At 33.8% G+C, this 23,386-nt stretch overlaps 1 protein-coding gene across 2 annotated transcripts in view; it reads right to left on the bottom strand.

Moving 5' to 3' along the window:
* Window positions 1–16,453, bottom strand: part of LOC125679542 (uncharacterized) — a 41,250-nt gene extending 24,797 nt beyond the window's left edge. The window contains exons 1-5 of one of the 2 annotated variants that reach the window (XM_048918822.2): window positions 16,256–16,453; window positions 14,297–15,063; window positions 8,930–9,023; window positions 2,582–2,656; window positions 1,130–1,285 (exon numbers count right to left, since the gene is read on the bottom strand). In XM_048918822.2, coding sequence (XP_048774779.2) covers window positions 1,130–1,285; window positions 2,582–2,656; window positions 8,930–9,023; window positions 14,297–15,051 — 1,080 coding nt within the window. In that variant the 5' untranslated portion in view covers window positions 15,052–15,063; window positions 16,256–16,453. Of the gene's footprint in view, window positions 1–1,129; window positions 1,286–2,581; window positions 2,657–8,929; window positions 9,024–11,610; window positions 12,023–14,296; window positions 15,064–16,255 lie in introns of those variants that run through there. The other variant, XM_056156465.1, reaches the window with a different exon arrangement.
* Between the last annotated feature and the right edge of the window lie 6,933 nt (window positions 16,454–23,386).

The raw sequence follows: 23,386 nt of genomic DNA, 5'->3' as shown, positions 1-23,386 counted from the left end.
CTTGACCCAATGATAGGTTGTATTGACACTCTGAATCCAAATTGAAGCACAACTCTGGTCAAATATCGATCTGCACTACATTGGAATGCGTACATATCAATATAATTAATCATTGCCAGTGGTTTCTGATTGGGGAAAAAATCAGATTACAAATACATATGCCAATGTCAAATTTTGATCTCCTATTCAGGACTATCCTAACATTATTGAGCCTTGATTTGAAGAAACATCAATCTGCAGTGTCTGAGGATGCTAGCATATTCAGACATGACTAATCACAGAATTGATGGTCAGAAGAAGCTTATTTTGAAAACTTCCAATATTACAATAAAAAATTTAATCTCCTATTGTGGCCCCATTCTACCCTCCAGGTCCATGATTTAAATAAACTAGAATCATCACTACCTGAGGATGCTATCACATTAATATCACTGATGATGACACTGTTGCTTTAGAGAGAAAAAAAGACTTTTAACAATTTTCCCTAAGAAATTCCCATATAAACACACACACCCCCATTGTGGTCCCATCCTAGCATCCTAGCATGAGGCCATTTAACTTTAACTTTAACCTAACTTACCCGAGGATGCTTGCATATTAAAATATGACTCGTGATGATTCGGTTAATTTTGAGAAGAGCGTTTTTAAAGGCATATCCTATATATACCAATATCAACTTTGATCCCCTATTATCGCCCCATCCTACGCCCAAGGGGCATAATTAGACCGATATGAATCTCCACTCATAAAAAAGCTAACACAAAAGTTTTGGTTTTTTTCTAGTTCAGATTTCTAATTTCTAATTTCATTATTGTTTCATTATCTAGAGTGTGGCTCTTCATTTGAACAATTCTAAATCCCCTTCACCCTAGGATGCTTTATAGCAAGGTTGGTTGAAATTGACCCGGTTATTCTAAATAACAAGTTCAAAAACGTTAAAAGTTTACGGACGGACTGACGCCAGACAAAATATTATCAGAAAAGATCAATTGGGCCTTCAGATCAGGTGAGCGAAAGAGGAGAAAGCACTGAATTACAAACATTAACAGGAGTGACTATTTCCATTATGCGTAATTATGAAATAATTTAAAGAATACATGTAGTTAACAAATTCAGTTTGTGTTCATACTTGTAAAACTGTTTCCAGGGACTGCGTTTCTTTTGTCCGTTTTAGAAGGTTTTGATATTCCTTCTGGGCTTCCTCTAAGTCTTGGCCTAGCTGAAGTTCAGTTTTATATCGGCGACAATTCTCCAGTAGATTAACCATTGGCTGCTGGTCTGTATTCTATAGATTAAAGTAAGAAGTTGTTATTAGCAAAATTTTAATGTCAACGTCTTCATTGTGTTACGTTATTGAATAGTTTGACTATTCAATATTTAACAGCTGAATAGTTAACTATTCAATGACGAAACTGTTGATTAGTAAACAATAAGTTGTATGTTCAGTTATATTATATTACACATTAAATGAATTTAATTAAGGTAGGTCAACCAACAACCTCCGCCATGAGGCATTACTTTAATTGACTGCAGATGAGAGAAAGATAATGAAAGGTGAAGATAACGAACATTATTCAAACTCATAACTCCTATAAGCAATACAAAATAGAGTTGTACAAACATAGATCCCTGGATATACCAGAGGTGGGGTACCAAGGGGAAGTAAACATCCCCTGTCGACCGGTCACATGCGCCGTGAGCCCTATATCATGATCAGGTAAACGGAATTATCCGTAGTCAAAATCAGTGTGCCAAGAACGGTCTAACAAGCGGTATGAAGACGTCAGACAGCATTTCACCCAATGAAAGTTTGAATTGGCAAACTAGATCGTTATAACGACCATAGAATTTGTGTAATGCTGACTTTAAACATGAAAGGTGAAGATAATGCACAGTGGTCAATCTCATAACTCTTATAAGCAATACAAAATAGAGAGTTTCCAAACATGTCAGACATCATTTGACCCCATGGCAAGCTTTGTTGGTAAACCAGATCGTAATAATGGCCATAGAATTTGCGAAATGTTGGCTTTAATTGAGACTGTTGATACCCCATGCACTATCAACTTATTTGTCAGTAGCCTGCGTCGATTTAAAACATAAACATACACAGAACAAGTTCTTGTGTATCGAATCAGGTGAGAGATATAAACACCATATGCGAGATACAAACACCATATGCAGTTGATAATGAAATATTGCTACATAAATATGGGAAGTTAACGCTGTAGAAGCTGAAATTATCCCATTTGTTATAACGTCAAGTTGTTAGTTTGCCGTTAATATTTACTTTCTATAAAATATCTAAGAATGAAGCAGAATTATACGACTCTGTGATGTCTTTTATTTCGAATTCACAGTTATAAATCGAATGAAGTCATAACTACAGATCACACAATCACACAAACCAACATAGAGAAATACGATTTTCTCACCACAAGATGGCGGATAAGGGACGTAACTTGTGTGAATTGTTGACACGTGAAATGTTATCATTTTACCAGATCAATTCAAATATATGCAAGGAAAATACTGGATCTTGAAATTATTTTTAGTGACAACTACAAATTGGAAAACCTACTTCCATGAAGAGAACGTTGACCTTTTCAGTCTTTTCTTTTGCATAAAGAAATAAATCACCCTCCTCGTTCCCCTCCTGCAAAAAATATATAAATACATGTTGATGTAATTTCAATAGACACCTAATCGTGAGCAAAATCCAAATACAGATAACCTACAAATGCAAATTATCGACAGGTTCACGTCTTTTATGACAATGACTGTTTTTCTCCTAATTCAAAGGTTCTTGCTGATTGGTCTCTTTATTGGGCTCTTCCCTATGTAAATTATCCCTGTTGCTATTTTCATGTTGCACGTCTCGGCCTTTGGTGATCTGTTTCCGCTCCATCCACTGGAGAACGTGGAATTGGTTCCTATTATTGTTATCGTTTGATCTTTCGTCCGTATTTTCAGTAGTTTGCTTCCGCATGGGGTATTGTCGTCCGATAAGTTATTCCAGCAGTTGGTGTCATGGGTGATATCATCTGTACTATTCAGACATCCTTGTTCGGTATGAACAATACTACACCGTCATGACCTTTGCGGAAAACAGCATCCCATCCGCTAGCAATCATTTTACAGCAACATTTTAACTTTCTAATCATTATAAAATTAGGTCACAGAAATTAAAAATAAGGTCGGTCAAAACTTGTTCAGCTATACTTATCAAAGGATGAAAATTCCAGACGTTTATACGAACCTCGAGTTAATATGTTTCGCTATAAGTATTTATTTACATGTAATTACAATTCGAAAAAGTACATTTACATTCGCTGGAATGTTTTGCCAGAGGTCAGGGATCAATTCAAGTTTGTTGAGTTATAAATCTGATTTTTTTTTCTTCTCAAAATGCTTCGAAATTCAATTTCATTTCTTGTTTTTTGGATTCCTAGAAACAAACACAATTTAATTTTTCCACGAGATATGGGTCCACATACTATCAATAGGTCTGCCAGTGTTCGAAATATGAAATTGAGAAGGTTTAACCCACTGTTTTCGTATTCGGACTTCGAGGTAGTTGATGACTTCACGCAAAATTGGCGTTTTGAGAATGATCGGTTAATACCACCTATCAGGTTAGCTAGCAGAGCTACAAATCACATTATCATGTGTAAATTGTTTCAAAATGGCCATCAGGAGCCTTCTGGATATTAATGTTCGGTAAAAACATGGAGCATAAACAATATACTGTTGACATCTTGGAATACACACCACACCAAAGTATATTAACAGGTTCAAATTTCAATAACTTTTGTTCTGATTCGAGCTGGAGTATTAACAGTAAGGCTCTGTGTGGATGAATATGAAAGAAATGGTTTTTGAAGGGAAGGTCTTGGTTTCATGACTGTGATATGATTCACATTTATTGAACATTTGTTTTTATTTGACAAGGCCTTGGATTGTGAAAAGGTGGGTCAATATGATTTCTTCCAATATTTTGTCATGACAATGCCATACATTAGATTCTTCTATTTAAGCTGGCAATGTCAGGTATTGAAAATTATTTCAACTATTGTATTTGATGTCATTTGATTGTACGGCGTGGAACTTTTTTCATGCATATCATGTTTTAGATTTTAGTAATTTTACTTCACATTATTGATGGTTTTCTAGCATTGTTTTGATATTATCTGTCTTAATGCTATCAAAATTTCCTTTTACTACGTTTATAACATGCTGTATCATTTCTATTGTGTGCAGCGCTTTAGAGTGGTTATTTCTAGTCATATGGGGCGCTATATAAATAAATATTATTATTATTATCGAGAAGGTCTAAGTGCATTGATTCTTGGATTTCCAAGGACGGTCAATCAATATGATCTCTTTCAGTTTTTCAGATGTTTTCAAATGTGTAAAATGGAATCGCGGATGATCTCAAATCAACCTTACAGTCTCTGGGGAAAAAAGCTTCTGACACTCTGCTTAAAATCAAAAGTTAACAATACATGGAATAGGTACGGATATGCAGTTTTAAGATTTGGTAAGTGGTGTTTAGCACATCATATTTTGTATCTTCCTGGTATGAATTTCAATTTATCGTTGTATCTAGCAAGTGAACAAGCTCAAAAAGCTACATGTGTGTATGGTGTGATACGAAAAATTAGACAATTTAATTTATCTGTAGAATGTCAACTTGATCTATTTGATAAAGTGGTTGTACCTGTTTTACTTTATGGATGTGAAATTTGGGGTTATGAAAAACTATTTTTAATTTGAAAAGCTCAACTCCTAGTAATATGATATACGGAGAATCTGGGCGTTTTCTTGAAAATACGGATGTATATTTAATTGCTGTTATAAAATTTAGAAATTCATTTCAAAATTAAGGATTATCTCCCTCATGCAGAGCTCTTATCCTTAGACGAATTTGACTACACTTTTTTTTTGGCACGCTGTTTTTGGCTATAACTTCATTGTTATTTCGGATTTCAAACATTTCGGTTGAGCATCACTGAAGAGACATTATTTGTCGAAATGCGCATCTGGTGCATCAAAATTGGTACCGTATAAGTTTTACATATCAAGGTTTATTCAAGAATGATTACATACTGGGCAAAATTGTTACACTCAGAAAATAAAATTGTTCATATTGTTTATAGATATTTTTGTACCCAATATGAAAAAGTTGGATATAAAAACCCTTGGATTGACTGTGTTCAAAAATTTTTAAACATGTGTGGACTTTCAAATATTTGGAATGAGCAAGGTCATTGCGTAAATGTTAAATGGTTATCTACAACAGTTAATCTGATTTTCAAAGATCAATTTATTCGGAAGTGGTCTTCTGATATTCATGACTCTTCCAAGGGCCAGATTTATAAACTTTTCAAACATTGTTTTGATTTAGAGAAATATGTACTTTCTCTGCCTGTAAAATTAAGAAAATTATTTATCAAATTTCGTACTTCAAATCACCGATTACCCACAGAGACAGGAAGATGGCATGGTATTCCCCTGAATGAAAGACTATGTACATTTTGTAATAAAGGAGAAATAAGAGATGAATTCCATTTTATTTTACAGTGTCCAACTTTATAACTCCTATAAGCAATACAAAATAGATAGTTGGGCAAATACGGACCCCTGGACACACCAGAGGTGGGATCAGGTGCCTAGGAGGAGTAAGCATCCCCTAATCTATTGTCAACTCAATATATGAAAATATTAAGAAATCTCTGTGTTTTCATTTCTCATATTTTTGAGATTGTCTGTTGTTCTTCATAATTGTTCTTCTGCTACCCCTTAAACGTATTACTATTATGTTTATTTATACATACATTGTTTTGCATGTTTCCTTCTGGTATCTAAGAAAGCTGTATTATTCCATATATGAACCTCTGACGATTTTTCTTGCATGTATATTGCAATATATTTATTGTACCTCATTTTTGAGTCTTCTGGTCTCAAGACGGTACGTCTAACATGACGGTACGTCTAACATGACGGTACGTCTAACATGGTTTGAGAGAAATCAATTGAATTGAAATTGAAAGTGTTAGGAATCCTTTCAAATTTACAGGAACCATAAATGAGGTATTCCATACGATTCACTGCGCGTGTACAATGACCGCACTCCTTGTTCCGTGTCTTTCTGAACTTTCTGAACCATCAAGGTTAATAGAAAGATCCCACAACTCCAGGTATTCTTAAACAACTGTGTATTCTTTGGCAGCGAATCATGTTCTTTATCAGATATAACAACGTGTTGTGTGTGTTTAGTCATTCATTTGAAAAGATTTGTTTCCAAGATAACCATATATCTTTTTTATCCAGACAAGTGAGAAAAATGTTATAGAGAGGGCAGTAGTGCATGAATGAAACTACTTGTGCTGTGAGAATGACCTGAAGAAACCTTAACTATTGCAAACTTTAGTGATACATCTAATGAATATTTGTTTAGGCCTACCCCTTGCTGTAAAAATCGTAATAACTATGTACGTGTATTAAAGGAGATAAGTACAAGAGCTCGGTAGCTTCTTATAAGTTCTTTCACATCGATGGGTTTAGATAAATCAAAATTTGGCCTGCATATTCTTTGGGCCTGTGACACTACTGCTGCAGCTAATCAAAATATTTGTGATTGAATATTTAAAAAAACAGGGTGAATTGAAATCAAACTTGGCTTAAAGGTGACGGACCTAATTCGTTTCTACAATAGAGATGTTATTCAAATTTTGATACAAGGTAAAACATGCATTAAAGAGTTAAAATCATTGGAAAAAACAAATGAAAATCGTATTTGATTTTCAGTGGGGGCGTTTCAAAAGTTGGCTATGAAGTAGTCGTAATTGCAAAGGAAATATAGGGAAATTTCCAATGTGCAATATAAAAATTAAAATTAAAAACATTCTACAATAGAGTTTTAATCCAAATTAAAGAATGATTTTAAAATGACAATAAGCTTACTAATTGTAAGAAAAAATGTATGGGTCATCGGCAATTCTTTTTAAGGGGAGCATGTGAAAAAAACGATTTTTGGCCAGTCTTCAAGGAAAATGGCATTAAATAAGAAATGGATAGGTTTTCTTCTTGTAGTTTCACACTTTTTCTTTATACTAAATAATCATATGGATTAAGAAAAAGTTCACCAATCATATGTAAACACTGAGTCATTGGATAATATTCCAGGGGTGGTGTCAAAATATGTAATGTATGAACTGTCACAAATTCAATAAATCCGATATAGAGCTCAGTATGCAGCTTAAGACAACGGATTTGTATATAGTGTGTATGTAATGTGCACATTTTGTTTTCATTTTCATAATCTTTAACTTTTCTAAATTTAAAAAGTTCAAATGTTTGAATAAAAACATACATATTCTATATTGATGAGAGACCAAGTACATGACTTATCAGACAGTTTCAAGATAGGATCTAACATGTACTTCAATTGTCATCATCATTTATAAGATTTTTCTTATGAACACTCTCAGAAACAAAATGGACTTTTATTCCCTGAAACATTTTTATAAGTTAAGCTTAATAAGAGTAGTATAAATTTATTTTAATAAAGGAATTCTGACATTTCTTGTACTTGTATTGAATGTAAATGCATATACATGTTTATGTAATACGTGGTACTGTGACATGTTGATTGGCAATTGCAATCTTAGACATGAGTAACTAAAGCATTATTCTACCTGAATGTATTTTTCTCTATATCAAATGATGACGATAAGCCGACTATTTTCGCCAAAATATATGTATTTCTGCCGTGTGATCGGTTCTGTGCTAAGATCTGCGCTGGGGTGATAGTCTTCAAACTATTCAACGGCAGCATCGATTTTCCGCGCAATTCGGCATTGTGACTCAAATACAAAGCCCAGCGGCGTATTCAACGTCACAACTATAGCAGCTGTTCCCAACATCATGACGGGACGATTTGCTTTGTTGTCGGAAGAGGAATTATTCTGCTTTGGTATAATAATAAAATATCTATCCAATGGGTAGGGGCGATAGCGTGTTTATTGTCAGCCAAGAGAGAAACTACCCCGGCTCTGCCTCTGTTCTTTGGTTGTTGTTGGTTGATACGGTTTTAGTAATTTTTTCTGTGTCGTTTTAATGGATGGTCGAAAAATTTCAAAATATAATTCTACTCTTTTCCACAGTTGGTTGTAAATAGAAATTATCGTCGGTTTTGGGGTAATACGCTTCTGGTGTATGCCGTAAATCGTTAATTGTTTATAGAATAATACAGTAATTACTATTAATAAGAATATCCATGATATAAACTATATTCAGAAGTAAAATTTTAATCACAAAAGAGTATGTTGTTTTTTACTTCGTTGTGCATACCTATGACAGTTTGATTCATGGCATATGCACGGGAGGTTGTAAAAACACGGACAATTACGGAATCCCAGAAATTACACATAAAACACGGAAGAATCACGGACAGATTTTTTAAAGTCACGGATTCACAGATACAAACGTTACGGAAATTCTATAAATCGACTTTATTGAAGAATTCATATAAAATATGGATTAAAACAAGATGTATTACTTGTATAATGACAGAAATATACAGTCTCAAGTTCAGCTCGTAAATTTCGCATGCTCATAATGTGATGAAACAATTGCAGCGACGTCACAATGCACAGAGACTGTAAATAGCGATGTGCGCGGCTTTCTGCGCAGAAGTGCAAAATTTCGAATTAGGTCTGTCATCCTTAAGATGGTTACGTAGCAAAAAATATTACGCAACAACTTATGGTTACATAATTCTTGGGTTTATAAGGGGAGGAACCATTTCTTCTGTCTTTATTGGGATAATGTTAATAAGGTCCATATCAAGTGTATTTAATTTATGTTTGCATTTCCAATATTCCTTTTATATTACTATAGCAACGATAAAAGAAAATACTCTTACCGTGTTGTTTTTATCTTGCAACACACTGCATGACACAGACAACTGCTTATTGCTTTCCACATCGATCTCCAATATCCTCCGACTTTCAGTTATACTAAAATATAAGCAATGAAAGACACTTCATCGTTTAGAATTCAAAAGGTACAGCACTTCCTACAGGTATTGTCGTCCTGAAAAATTTATTATTTAAATTTTATTGCCTTTCATAGAAAGTTTTAATAGTCTATGGGAACTTTATGCATGAACTGATGAAACAACCTTGACATAAATTCGAAACTTGGTCTCATTGAAAAGCCACTACTACAAAACAAAATAAAAAACATGGTATGGCCTTAGTAATGGTTTTTACCTTGATATCCCGAAAATGTATGTATTTAGGTAAACGAGATGACAAAAAACGTCATGGTTTTTTAACACAGTCTTAGGCAAGCGTCTTGCACAATCTACTAGCAAAACTAAAGGTTCTGCAAAGGATGGAATGGTCTCGAGAGGGGCATATAAAATGTAGTGAATAGATTTTTCAAATCCTGATGTAACAATCACCATATGCTTGTACCTGTATAAATTTAAATTTCCCGCTGTTGGGAATCGTTCCAATGATTTATTGCAAGTCAGTTAAGCCAGTCTGAACCTTGGCAGCTGGGTCATTACCGGCCGAGCATGCTAGCAGAGTAGAGGTGGCCAGGAGACTAGTCCGACATATAACTAGTCTGATATATACATTGGCAGTTACTATGTTTTAAAACACTTGACAATGGCACGGAGAAAGGTCTGTAGTGAGTACAGTTGTATTTTGTAATTTTTCTCGTTATTTTTGTAGTATAATTTCTTTTTCAAGTTAAATTCATTGTTGAACGCAATTCGTTCCAATTCATGCACTTGGCCAGCTCTCGCCATATTTTACCTGTATGTGTGCTCAAGTGTGACGGTTATCGAGAGTGTTTGAATGGCTTTTGTATTATATCGATAACATTGTATTAATGCTATGTGGTTTTTATTTTCTATTGTCAATTGTCGCTTTATTTGGAAATATTTTGTCCATTTAAATGTCTTAGTTAAAATTTCGGGGCGGAAGTGAATGACCGGAAGTTGTGAGTATGGGGCGCCATATTGGAAATGCTTTGTTATTTACATTTTACATTGTTAACAGTCAATAAGTTTTGCATTGGAAATATACATTGCCAAACATATATACCTATGTGTTGCCAAACATTTCATAGAACACTTGACTTAATAAACATTCATTGTTGTAGCGTCAGGGGTATAATCATGGACTACCAGTGATCGTGAAGACCGCCTGATACAACAGGGGTTTCGAAAGGACAAAGCGTCTGTACATGGGTATATCTACCACTAGGGTTCCTGAATACAGTCCGGAAGTGTGGGGAATACCACTACTAATTCAGAGGGAGACAGATAAGTTTCCGAAGAACACTTTAGTCATTTGATGATTAGTAGCAGACCAAATCTGGAGCACTCGCAGCAGTGTATAGGAATAGTGGAAACATTCGGACAGTTTGGCAACAATAGCTAGCTTATATTTCATGAGAATTTTTTTAATTAACCCGGGATTAAATGTGAAAAGAATACATGTAAAAGTTTAGCGGTTTCGAATTTGATTATTTTTTTTTTTTTTTTTTTTTTGTAAATAGTAAGGAAGATATTTTTGAGTGAATCTGGGTGAGAGAGTGAGTGTGGGAGTTTCACTAAGTTATTTATATTTTCCCCTTATTTCTTGTTAAATAAATTTCTTTATAACTTTGATCCTTTGTTTTTGTGTGATTAATGGAGAAGGCCAGCTTGACCACGTGACACCGGGTAAGCTACTGAACAAATACGTTTATGTTACAGGGATATCAACAGTCTTGTTTAAAGTCAGTATTTCGCAAATTCTATTACGTGGATACCTGGATATACAAGAGGTGGAATCAGGTGCCCAGGAGGCCTAGAAGGAAGCATCCCCTGTCACATCTGTCGTAATCCATGTGTCTTGATCAGGTAAACATGGTAATCCGTAGTCAAAACCAGTGTACCAATAATGGCCTAACAATCGGTATGAAACACCTCAGGCGGGCATTTGACCCATCGATAGGTTGTATTACCAAACTAGATCATTATAACGACCATAGAATTTGTAAAATACTGACCTTAAACGAGACTGTTGAAACTCCTGTACCATCAACATATTTGTCAGTAGCCTGCTTCGATTTAAAACCTGACCATATACAGAACAAGCTATTGTATATCGAATCAGGTGAGAAATATAAACACCATATGCGAGATATAAACATCATATGCAGGTAATAATAAAATATTGCTACATAAATATGGGAAGTTGACGATGGAGAAGCTGAAATCATCTCGTTTGTCTAAAGTTGAATTGTTAGTTTGCCATTTTCAATGAAATATCTAGGTATCATGTAGAGGTATGTTGTTTTCATTCAAACAATCTTAAGGGTTAGATTAAAAGTTCAATGTCTGATAAATTCATATAGTTTTCACCAAGAAAAAACTAAATATGATGAATGTTGAAACTAATCTATTAACAAGAACATACGATTATAAATAACACTCTATACACCTTTTCTACTATTTATTAACAAATGAAAGTGTACATAAAAATTATTAAATCTTCATTAAAATGCAATTTACTGTATCATTATGTGGTTTTTAACACTCACTTGTCTTTGTTCTTTTCCCACTCAAGTGTAATCGATGTCGGATGCCGGGAACTTATGGGAGATTTCATTCCCCTCCCCCTAACTATTTGAATTTAGATTTTTATCCAACATCGATCTTTTGATCTCGCCCCTATCACAAGATTTTATTCTTGATTTCAAAGAAGAAGAAAAAACTCAATTAATTTAATTTTACACAAGCTTTAACATTCAATTATACTGACAAGTGAATCAGTATTATCAAAAAAATAAAAGTACAATTTAACCTTTGAATGCACCTACGTCGCTATGTCAACCATTACGTTACAGATAGCTGACCAAACATATCGCGATTATTTCAAATTTTCCAAGATTTTCTCAAAGTGTCGAAAATATTTAAGCATTGATTTTTCTTCGGAACTAACCTTGAATTTTAAGCTATATCAAATTCAATCACGTTGGGGAAAATTTCAGATCCGCTCTCCAATCTGAACTTTTTAAATCGAATTTTTTCTACCTCTAATTGCAACACCAATCTTGCCCATTATTAACATTCAAATTATCGTATTCTCAAGAATTTGATTTTGTACAAGTTTCATCTGTAACCTTATCCTTACTCTCTTGTACTTTTTCTTCACAGAACCGGTCGCGGTAGCTCAGTGGTAGAGCGTTCGCTTCGTAAACAGGAGGTCGTGATTTCGAGCCCTGCTAGTGCAATGGCCGCGTCAAATTTAGCATGTTGATAATGTGGCAAAACAGCCATTGAGTCCAGTCCCCAGTAATGTAATATTCAATGTTGTTATTCAGAGTGCTTAGTACCACAAAATTTGCTGTCTATTTCTACTGAATTACAATTCTCACAAATTCTATAGAATGGTGCTCCTAGAATGTATAGTTAGCATATAATATTGCGTATTATCCCACCTTTCTATTTAACTCTCCAAGACATTAGGTCGCATTTGTTAATTAACTATAATTATTTCTAGGAAGTATACGGTGGGAGTAAACAGGTCATTATATTACCTTTCTATTCTCTCAAACATCATTCGACAAATAGAACGTCTTTTCAACTAATTTCAAAATCTAGTAGACATGTACGATACAACACCCAGTAACATAATTTGATTGGGGGCGCAGCCGACTCCCCCACCCCCTAAATATTTCAAATTTAAGGTCAGTCGTGGTATCTTGTTTAGAAAAATGTACTAAACGATAAAAAAGCAATAATTTCTTCCACTCCCGGAGATATAAATGACAAAATCTTTTGATTTCTTGAATAACTTTATTGGAAAAACTTAATTTTTTCCAAAACCCCTTAAGATTTGCGTCATTTTATTAATTTCACCTTATAAAAATGATAGAAAATACTACAAATGACTGAATAGGAGACATATTTCAAGCCCTATAAAATCTGTAAAATCCAGGAGCTTCCAGAGGCTTTGCCCCCTGGGCCCCCACTAGGATCTCGCCCTTGACCCAATGGGAGCCTCAAGGCGGCCCCAGACCCCTTCCTCATAAAGTAGCGCCCCCTCAACAGCAATTCTTGGATCCGTCCCTGACACCAATCTTTAATTCATTGTAACGAATGATGTTGTACAGCGTTGAAAAATGGTCGTTTTGATTTTCTATGGAAATAATTGTGACTTTAAGTTTTAAAACGTTCATTGGAAATTTTGAGATTCTGCTTTGAGTTTCTTCACCTCTCTCATAACTTATGGTACAACGCGTTAAAATTTCTCGTTTACAGAATGAATTGTTCGTAAGGAGAAAACAAAGAGGCTTAATAGTTACTGGATCCTACAATGAGTCTTCAAAGAGTATAAATTTTTGAAATATAGTAGAAGTTGTGTAAGTCAACGATTTGTGTATAAACTGAAACGTGATTTTGAAGAACATTGTCCTTTAAAAGGGAGCTTCAATATGAGTTCAATTATATGTCGAATAAAAAGGTGAATATAAGGAAGAGTGGACAATCTCATAATCCATACATGTATAAGGAATACAAAATAGAGAGTTGGGCAAACACGAACTCCTGGATAAACCAAGAGGTAGGAGGATCTGGTGCTAAGAAGGAGTAAGCATCGGTCACACCCGCCGTGAGCCCTATATCTTGACCATGTAAATGGAACAATCTGCAGTCAAAATCGGTGTGCAAAGAACAGCCACAAGATTGATATGAAACACGTTAGACCGCATTTGACTCAGTGATACATTGTATTGGTAAACTAGATCAATATAACGAATACAACTTTATAACGATATATACGGCGGGTGTGACCGGTCAACAGGGGATGCTTACTCCTTCTAGGCACCTGATCCCACCCCTGGTGTGTCCAGGGGTCCGTGTTTGCCCAACTATCTATTTTGTATTGCTAATAGGAGTTATGAGATTGATCACTGTTCGTCATCTTCACCTTGCATGTTATAGTTTCCAAAGTTGCTGACTATAAACGAAACTGTTGAAACCATTGTAACATCAACGTATTTGTCAGTAGGCTGTCTCAATTTAAAAACTGATTATACGCAGAACAAGTTGTTGTGTATCGAATCAGTTGAGATTCATATAAACTATATGCAGGTGATAATGGAATATTGCTACATAAATATGGGAATTAAGGACAACCAAATTGTACATTTACAAATTTGAAAAATTACAAAGATAAACCTCTAGATTGTAAGTCTCATGAATTAAATAAAACAAGAATTTTACCTTTTGAAGGCCCCGACGTCAACAGTCCATTTGTTTAGAGAAACATATTGTGGAAATACCAGCTTAATCGAGTGCTCCATATCCAATAGGCCTTCATCAAACTTGATTCTTAGAATGTCTTCAACAGATGTCTTTGCAGCTTCACATTTATCGATGAATTGATCAAGAGTTTGTAGCTTTGCCTCGATATTCGTTTTCAAATCTGTCAACCCCGTCAAAGTTTCATTTCTTCTGGTTTCCATTTCATCGAGCAAAGCTTTCATAGCCGCCGTGACTTTGTCATGTAATTCCTTCTCAGCATCAACCATCCTTTGACGTTCTTGATCATATCTTGTGCTGGCCTCTTCATAGATTTGGTTTAGTTTTTCAATACCAGACTCAAAATCTGGTTGGACTTTCGTCCTCAACAAGCCCATATCTTTGTCAATATCTACATATTTCGAATGTATAAACTGTTTTAGATCCGTAACTTCGTGTTCCAAGTGTTCTAAAAATCCCTTGGTACATATTTGGACATCACAGTTTTTGCAAAATAGCGTTTTGTTTTCGGTTGGATGTGTTGAGCACTGTCTTGGTTTAACATTCCGAGCATCTCTGTATTTATATCGAACAATGGTGTGCCCCTCTACAGATTCAGAACCCAGATGTGTAATGACACAGTTGTTGCACAGACGAACTTCACACTGATTGCAGAAATGCTGAAGAGGTTCAATCTCACAAACTTCACACACTATGATATCCTGACTTGTTAACATGATTTCGGAGACCTGAATACATAACATCCGGACCAACAATATATGCAACTCTTAAGGCTATAATAATGCTCGTATGATATAAAGTTCATTTGATTATTTCAGTGTTTAATAACAAAGTAATACACCTTATTTTGATTGAAATAGTCTATACCACAGTAAGTCTATGAAATGTAACTTGAAATCATTTCTAAATGAATTCCAATGAACTTTCGAGATCAGTCCTTGTGTAAAACAAATTTATCCATTAAAAGTAAGTCCACTCTTCTGTGTCCTAATATTTTGCAACATCAACGATTCATTTAAATCTATGTATGATAGGAACATAAATTTTGTTGGAGTGTTTTCCGATAGTTCTTCTAAAAAATCTTGTTAGCCATCAACAGATTTGAAAGTCCAAGTTATATGTGAATAATCAATGATAAATTTCAAAAATTTAATCCACGGGCAATAACTCTGTTTTCATTAATTTCTAAAGCTAGTCTGCTATGCAATAAATTTATTTTATTTCCCCCCAGATATTTTGTATATTTTTGTAAAGATATAGTTTCATGAAATTGTTATCTCGTTATAACTAATTTTTGTCAAATTATGTTGATGCTGTTTAAGAAAAATTGCAATTTTCGGACGTTGATATGATTCTGTATGTATGTCTCGCATCTTAAAAAGTGTGTTGACCTAAATATTGTATAATTATGTTAATATCAGTTTTAACTCTAATGAATAAAGATAAATACATTTTCTAAAGTATCTAGACTTCTATCAGATAATAACGCGAGTATAGAGTTACCGTAAACACGAATAAAAATATTTGAATTGTTGAAACAATACACATCCCTTGTACATTCTACAAAATAGCTTATTTTGCAATGTTTGGTAACTCGATGTAAGACATTATAATATCTATAATCACCACTAATGTAAAACATTTTAAACCTCAAAGCGCAAGGCAGAAAAATTGAGATTCACGCCTCGATTCCTCTGCCTTGAGCTTCATACATAATCAAATTTTCTGTGTTTATAAAGCCCCTATATAAAAGAATGTTTATGATATGGGTCGTGAATCTAGCAATAAGTTAGAGGGTGCCATTTAAAAGTCTGTCGATCTTTATAATCAGCTGCTTTTAACTTTAACTAGATTCAACTGATACAAAACTGTACGTAAGAAAGAAATTCAACTTTCGGTTTGTTCAAAACATATTTGTACCTTAGACTTATCTTATTTCTGCTGTTTTGGGAATGGAGACCTGCCCATTACATCTTTCTTTTTGTCATCTACTATAAATGTAGCATAGTTTAAAATGGCATTTAAGGAAAACTGAAGTATTCTTCTCTAAAAGTAATATCCTGACGTGATGATATTCATGCCCAATTCACAAAAGAGTTCTGAAAAGGACCGTAACCCGAAATGATTTACTGCATATGTTTGATATGCAGTCAATCATTTCGAGTTACGGTCGTTTTCATATATATATATATATACGATCTCAATACAATGTCGGTACATTATATAAAAAATATTATTAACATTATTTCAATTGCAATGTCTTTCTTGTATGATCCTGTATCCATTCTCAATGACTATGTAGCCTGTGGTATGAAATTTGAAATTTGGTAAAAAAAAAAAAAAAAAAAAAAAAGATAAAGTACGAAGACGTTTGGTAAATGTATAGCGCTTTCATTTCAAATATTCAGAATCTTTACACGACAAACAAGTTGATGGTACAGGGGTTTCAACAATTTCGTTTAAAAGCATCATTTCGCAAATTGTATGGTCGTTACAATGATTAACTTATCCAATACAACCTATCATTGTGTTAAATGCTGTCTAATGTGTTTCATATTAAATCTATTTGTAGCTGAAATCCTGGTTATGAAACTAAAAAAGAATAAACAGCTATTTGGAATAAAAACCTTTTAATTTCGTGAGGAAATGAAACATGCTCACCATGTCGATGATCTCACTTTATTTTTAGAAATATTAATTCAATGAAAGAAGCTTTGGAAGAACTGAAGATATTCTGTAAAAATACAGAATCTAAAGTGAATATTACTAAAACAGAATACATACTAACTGGTACTTTAAAATACACAACAAAAGAAAGTTTTGGTATAAAAGTAAACACTGGGTCTTTATGATGTTTAGGAATATACTTGGGACATAATATGATTGATTGAATATTATTTAACGTCCCGCTCGAGAGTATTTCACTCATATGGAGACGTCACCACTGCCGGTTAAGAGCTGCAAAATGTGTGGCCTATGCTTGGCGCTTATGGCCATTGAGCAGGGAGGGATCTTTTATCGTGCCACACCTGCTGTGATACGGGACCTCGGTTTTTGCGGTCTCATCCGAAAGATCGCCCCGTTTAATCGCCTCTTACGACAAGCAAGGGGGTACTGAGGATCTATTCTAACCCGAATCCCCTAAAGAAAGAATGTTAACGCAAAAATTGGATAAATGTGAAAACATGGAAAAACTCTTTGAAGCATGAAAAAAATAACAATCTTTGGAAAGAATGAAATCATAAATACTTTAGGCATAAGCAAATTTATTTACATAGCATCTGTGTTACTAATTCCAAGAATTGATATTCTAAAACGAATAAACAAAATCATGTTTAACTTTCTGTGGAGTAAAAAGGTCAGGATAAAAGGGAAAAAAACATAAAAGGTCTAGTAAATGAAGGGGGAATAGGTGTTATTGATAGAATCCTTACAAGCACTTATAAAGCTGCATGGTTATCAAGACTTATCAGGAATGAGAATTAAAAGACTATTAAAACACCCAAAGTCAATAAAAGCGTGCAATTGAGGGTTTCAAAATCATGGTTTATCGACCTTTCAAAATATATATGGTAACATGCCTTTATTAATGGTAAATATCTCTTGAACACTCATCTCAAATTGTTTCAAGTTAAGTATGACAGGTTTTTTTTTTACAGAAGGTCAAAGTATGGTATATTTTTCGAGATTTTTCTCACATGTAACCTTCGTTACTGATTCCTTGACATGATCATATGTAAGATAAACATTAATTTTCCATGTATTATTCCATAACTTGTATTGGAATTGACTGAGCATATATTTTTCTAATTTGCAAAAGACAATAAATACAGGTTTTCAAAGAAAATATTTAATCAACACAACAAGAAATTATCCGCTGTAAGTCAGCATTAAGATTTTAAGAGCGCAAAATAAACGACTAGATATCACTTTCAATATCTTTGAAATGGCAGAAAATAAAATTGATTAACAAATATTCTCGAACAGTTCAATATGTATGAAACATGAAAAGAAAAGACTAGCAATAGATATAGAACAATAGCTTTTTTGTATGTAAATGAAGTAGCGCTATAATTATGTAACGTATGTTTCAACACTTACACAACAGTACATCCATGAAAATATTATGCCAAAATCATGTCATCATCAGTTATTCTTTACGATTGATGTTGCAAAATCATAACGACATCCACTAATGACTTGCAAAATGTAATTCAATGGAAACACCAATTTTAATAGAAATATAACGTAGACAAGCAAAGAAATTTACCAAATGTGTCTTTTCTTCTGAATTTGTTAATTTGCAATAAATATGCGATTAAAACAAAAGTAAAAGATTGATGTTTCGCTATATAAATGCTCATGATTCTTATAGAAATAACAGACACATAATTTAAAACCTGGATTGGTCTTTGTTATAATAAACAAAGAAAGTAACGTATGTTTCTTATTTTTCCTTTCATTACTATAAACACATCATTTCTATTCAAAAAATGGAAAGAAACATATTTACACATTTCTAACAATCTGTTTACAATAATAATATAAAGAAAATGTTTAATTTCCCAACATTTTGATTAAATTATACCGACTCTTATGTTTTTTGTTGCTTATTTTGGAATACCTTTCAATAGAAACTGTCAGTATAATCCACCACGCGGTGTTATGAATGAATATTTAACGTGAACCTTAAGACATAGATGTCCCCTATTGATTTTGAGGTCAAAAGGACAAAGGTTAAACTACTCTGGACATAAGTTATTGTCCGTTGAGAAGTCTTTGCTTGATAGACATCAAATTTGAAACACTGGTGCCCCCTTATGAATAGATGACCCCCATTGGATTTCAAGTCACAAGGTCAAAGGTCATAAAAAATGACCAGTTGCTTATAAGTATGTTGAGAGATCAAACTTACATGTATCATTATGGTAGCCTTTGACCAGTAGTTAAACCTTTATTTTCACTGTCTATACAGACATTCTACCTTAACAGTATTGCCATGCACGGGGAGCATATAATATTATTTCTAAAACATTTTTTCATGGTTGTTCTTATATTTTAAAACGGGTTTTTTTTTTTCATGGTAGTTAGTCTGTACTTCTGCTCTCACAGGCGCCATTTCTGAAAAAATAAATAAATAAATAAAAACAAATAGAATAATATTACGTAATGGGATTTCTGGTAACATACGTTACACTCAGATAAAATATTTTTTAATGATTTTTCTATAAGATTGTATAGAACAATCATCAGAGGTTAACCCCTTCATTTCTAACATATATTATGAAAAGATGCTGAATTCTAGGAAATTGATAAATGTAGAGTTGCATAGTTACATGTATCATAAATAAGACAGTAGCAGAGAAAAGCATGGCCTGTATTTCTTGCAGATGATATCTGTATATGCTAGTGAATACGGGAACAATAACACATTTGTTTCTTCATGACATAGTTGATATTCAACAAACATATCGTTAATGATGATATTTTGTCAATATGTAGTTCAATATTTGATGTCTAATCAAGCATTTCATTAAGTAACATACGTTACTTTGAGTAACGTATGTTACCAGCGTTCTACTCGATTTAATTCTTACACCAGAGGAATTTCGAGATATTTGGAATACGATATACATTTTTTGATATCAGAAGAACAAATTCAGACCAGAACATTCCATCTGCTTAATCAATATGTATATCAAACATTGCAGTTGTTGTAACAGTACTTACCGTAAGAGAAAATTAATCCTAATTCTCAAAGTTTAACACGTGTTGACTTTCAAACTCAAATGTTCATAGTGGACGTTCATGTCGTATGTAACCGAGCAGGAAGGCAGATGTTGGTTTTATTAATTTATTCAGTAGAAAATAAAGGCATTGACCTACAATAACAGATAGATAAGATTACAAATCAAGAAAGAAAAACATAAGTGAAATATGACAATTGTAAATTGTACCCATGTGTTCTGTAAATAATTTAGATTAAGATCTTACAGACGCATATAATCATTACGACTTTGAAAGCAAAATTACAATAAAGTAAAGAACTTCCAATCAAAATAATTACGTATATCGGCTCTTTATATGGAAATGAAACATATACTTAAATACAGAATAAAACTTTACTCAGCCAACTCAATCCAGATGTGCAATTGAACTTACGGTAAAGTGAATTTTAAGATTGTATTTAGCAAAACGATCAATGAAAAATATCAAAACGAATAAATACATATAGAAATTCATATTTATACTATCACACGTATACCACATCATGCAGACAAAGAGCAAAAATACGCGGGCAATTGTTATATCATTCCCTTTAATTAATTTCTCGGTAACGAATGTTACATCACGAATGTTACATCTCGACACGTTTGTCAAATTTCAGACCAACCAATGACTTCTGCAAAAGAAATGTTTATATTTTCATTCTCTGTACACTACGAGATTTTCATAAAAGGGATACCATTTGCTCTGCACATACGTTTTGATAAAAAGTTTATTGTATCGTATGTTACAGAAATGCAAAATTTTGAAAATAATAATAACTTCTTCTCAATGTCACATCCAAATATCGCTTGGCGAATATTTTCCCAAAGTTTTTGAATATTTTAGCGCCAAAATAGATCAAAAACATAAAGATAATACGAAATCTTTGTCTTTACATTGGGTGTTTAATTGACCCTATGATCACAGAATATAATCTGGCGACATGGAGTAATATAAACACCACTGCTTAAAATCCTATGCAAAAGGTGTTAAACTTTTATTGAATGAAAATTTAAGTAATACAAATGATATTAACGCAAAGAAAATTAAAAACCACGCTCTCAGATTTTTATATTTGCTTGTTCAATTTTTAAAATTGAGTCGGCGACAGTCACGTATGTTACAAAATTAGGGTATCTACGATTCCTACCAAGTTTATAAGGAAAGGGGAAATAAAAAGTATACCACGCCTAGGGAGGCTATGGGTCTATGAATGTATAGCACACAATTTATATGATTTGATATAGCTTATTTTCTAATAAAGTGCCGGCGACATCGATTGCACGCTTTTATTGACTTTGAGTGAAAAAGCATATGCAAAGTATTCTAAGACGTCAAAATACATATACTGAATATGTCATTAAAATAAATTTTATAGATGTTAAAAATTTTGATGCATTTTACAATCTGTCAATGTTTTACAAAGCACATTTATATACTTTAATAAATGCGAAAAATTAAAACCGTTAAATACAATGAAACACCAGAGATACTCTAAGAGCGTCGGTGGCCTAGTGGTTGTCAGACTCTCGACGGAAAGGTCGTGGGTTCGAGTCCTGGCCGCGGCAGGGCCGACGTTGTGTCCTTGGGAAAGGCACTTTACACGAATTTCCTCACTCCACCCAAGTCTAAAAGGGGTACCTGGCTATAGACAGTGAAGGAAATTAAGGAACTATACGTCTGCGCCACGCTAAACTAGTGATACGATGACGTTGAAGCAGTATTGGGCGCACCGCTGAACGTCTTGGTCTGATGTTGTACTTGCGCAGACGATTATGCACAGTTCTTGGACTGATTGGTCGAAGTCCAGGAATGCTACGAGCAGTCGAACTTGCTGTCTGGAAACGATTTCTCAGGTGCACAAGTCTAATGTGGTTGTCCTGTCAACGCGACGTCACACGAGGACTCCCAGAACGTGGTCGATCCTGAGTGTTACCATATTGTTGGAAACGTCTCCATAATGACTGGATGGTGTTCCGATGAACTCCAAAGTGTCTTGCTACGATATTTTGTGCCATCCCAGCTTGAAGCATCCCAACAGCACGATTACGTTGGTTTTCGCTGAGTCGTGTCATGACAGAAGGGTAAATTTTGTCAAAACTAAAGTGCTTTCCTTAACGAATAGTGTCCAAACAAACCTTGTACACTTCTTACTCCAAACAGCATTGGCCAGTAAAACTCGTGCGTAGGAACACTTCAATAAACAACATGTGTTCACTAACCATGAAAAAGTCCGTGCATCCGAGTCGGGTACTCACAGGCACTTGTTTCTGTAAATAACTTACGACCTCTGTATACTAATAATTAGTATACAGAGGTCGTAAGTTATTTACAGAAACAAGTGCCTGTGTGGGTACTATCCGATATTGTTAAAAAATATCACCTTTATCGATTGTTTAGATTTTATAAATAAATATAGAAAAATTATACTAAATTTTATAATGCAGTTTCTTTTTTCCGCTAATATATATTCATGACATTTGACAATTTAATGTTGTTCATGTCGTTTGTCTTTTTAGTTCAGTTTGCACATTGACTGATGAACTGTAGATCACGAATTAGAGTCCCGCAGGAGTTTTAAATTATTTTTCTGATTGCTTTGAACTAAAACTCAGTATTTAACTAAATAAATTTGAAAGTTTTTAATTTTGAAATATTATTGTACATAGACACCACTTTTCATCCGTATCAAATTACTCTGGTAGAGCATACCTCCTTAAAGAGGCATGGACACGATTTGAGCTGACAATTCTAAAATTTTAGTTTTCTATTTTTTGACTGTTTACAATGGTTAACTAAAGTATTTCTAATGATCAACCAAAATTTGAATAACAGTTGTTGAGTTACAAGTGAGATACAACACTCACAATTCTTTGTAGGTTCGTGTCATGTTTTTGTTTACATATAAAACAAAATGAGATTCCCAAACACTAACAACATTTAATCATGTTCAGAACTAATTTGTAAATTGAAAAAAATCTGCTTCAAACGAATCTTTTACAAGTATATTCAACCTACATGTATGTAAACAAAATCATGATACGAGCCTTGTTTACATGACAAAGAATTGTGAGCTCTATATCTCCCATGTACCTTGACAACTGACATGAAAAGTTTTGCAGACTATTTGAAATACCTTAGTTTGGCATTTTAAACGATACAAATGGGAAAATAAAATGTGAATAAAATTTTCCAGCTCAAATCGTGTCCATGTCCCTTTAACGTCCCTCTCGAGAATTTTGTTTGCCTTACTCTTTATGTTTTCTTTATAGAATTTATGAG

Source organism: Ostrea edulis, chromosome 2 (genome assembly GCF_947568905.1).
Source record: "Ostrea edulis chromosome 2, xbOstEdul1.1, whole genome shotgun sequence".
NCBI classification, from domain to species: domain Eukaryota; kingdom Metazoa; phylum Mollusca; class Bivalvia; order Ostreida; family Ostreidae; genus Ostrea; species Ostrea edulis.
Note: the sequence above shows the minus strand (reverse complement) of the source record. Positions and strands in the feature narration are given on the sequence as shown.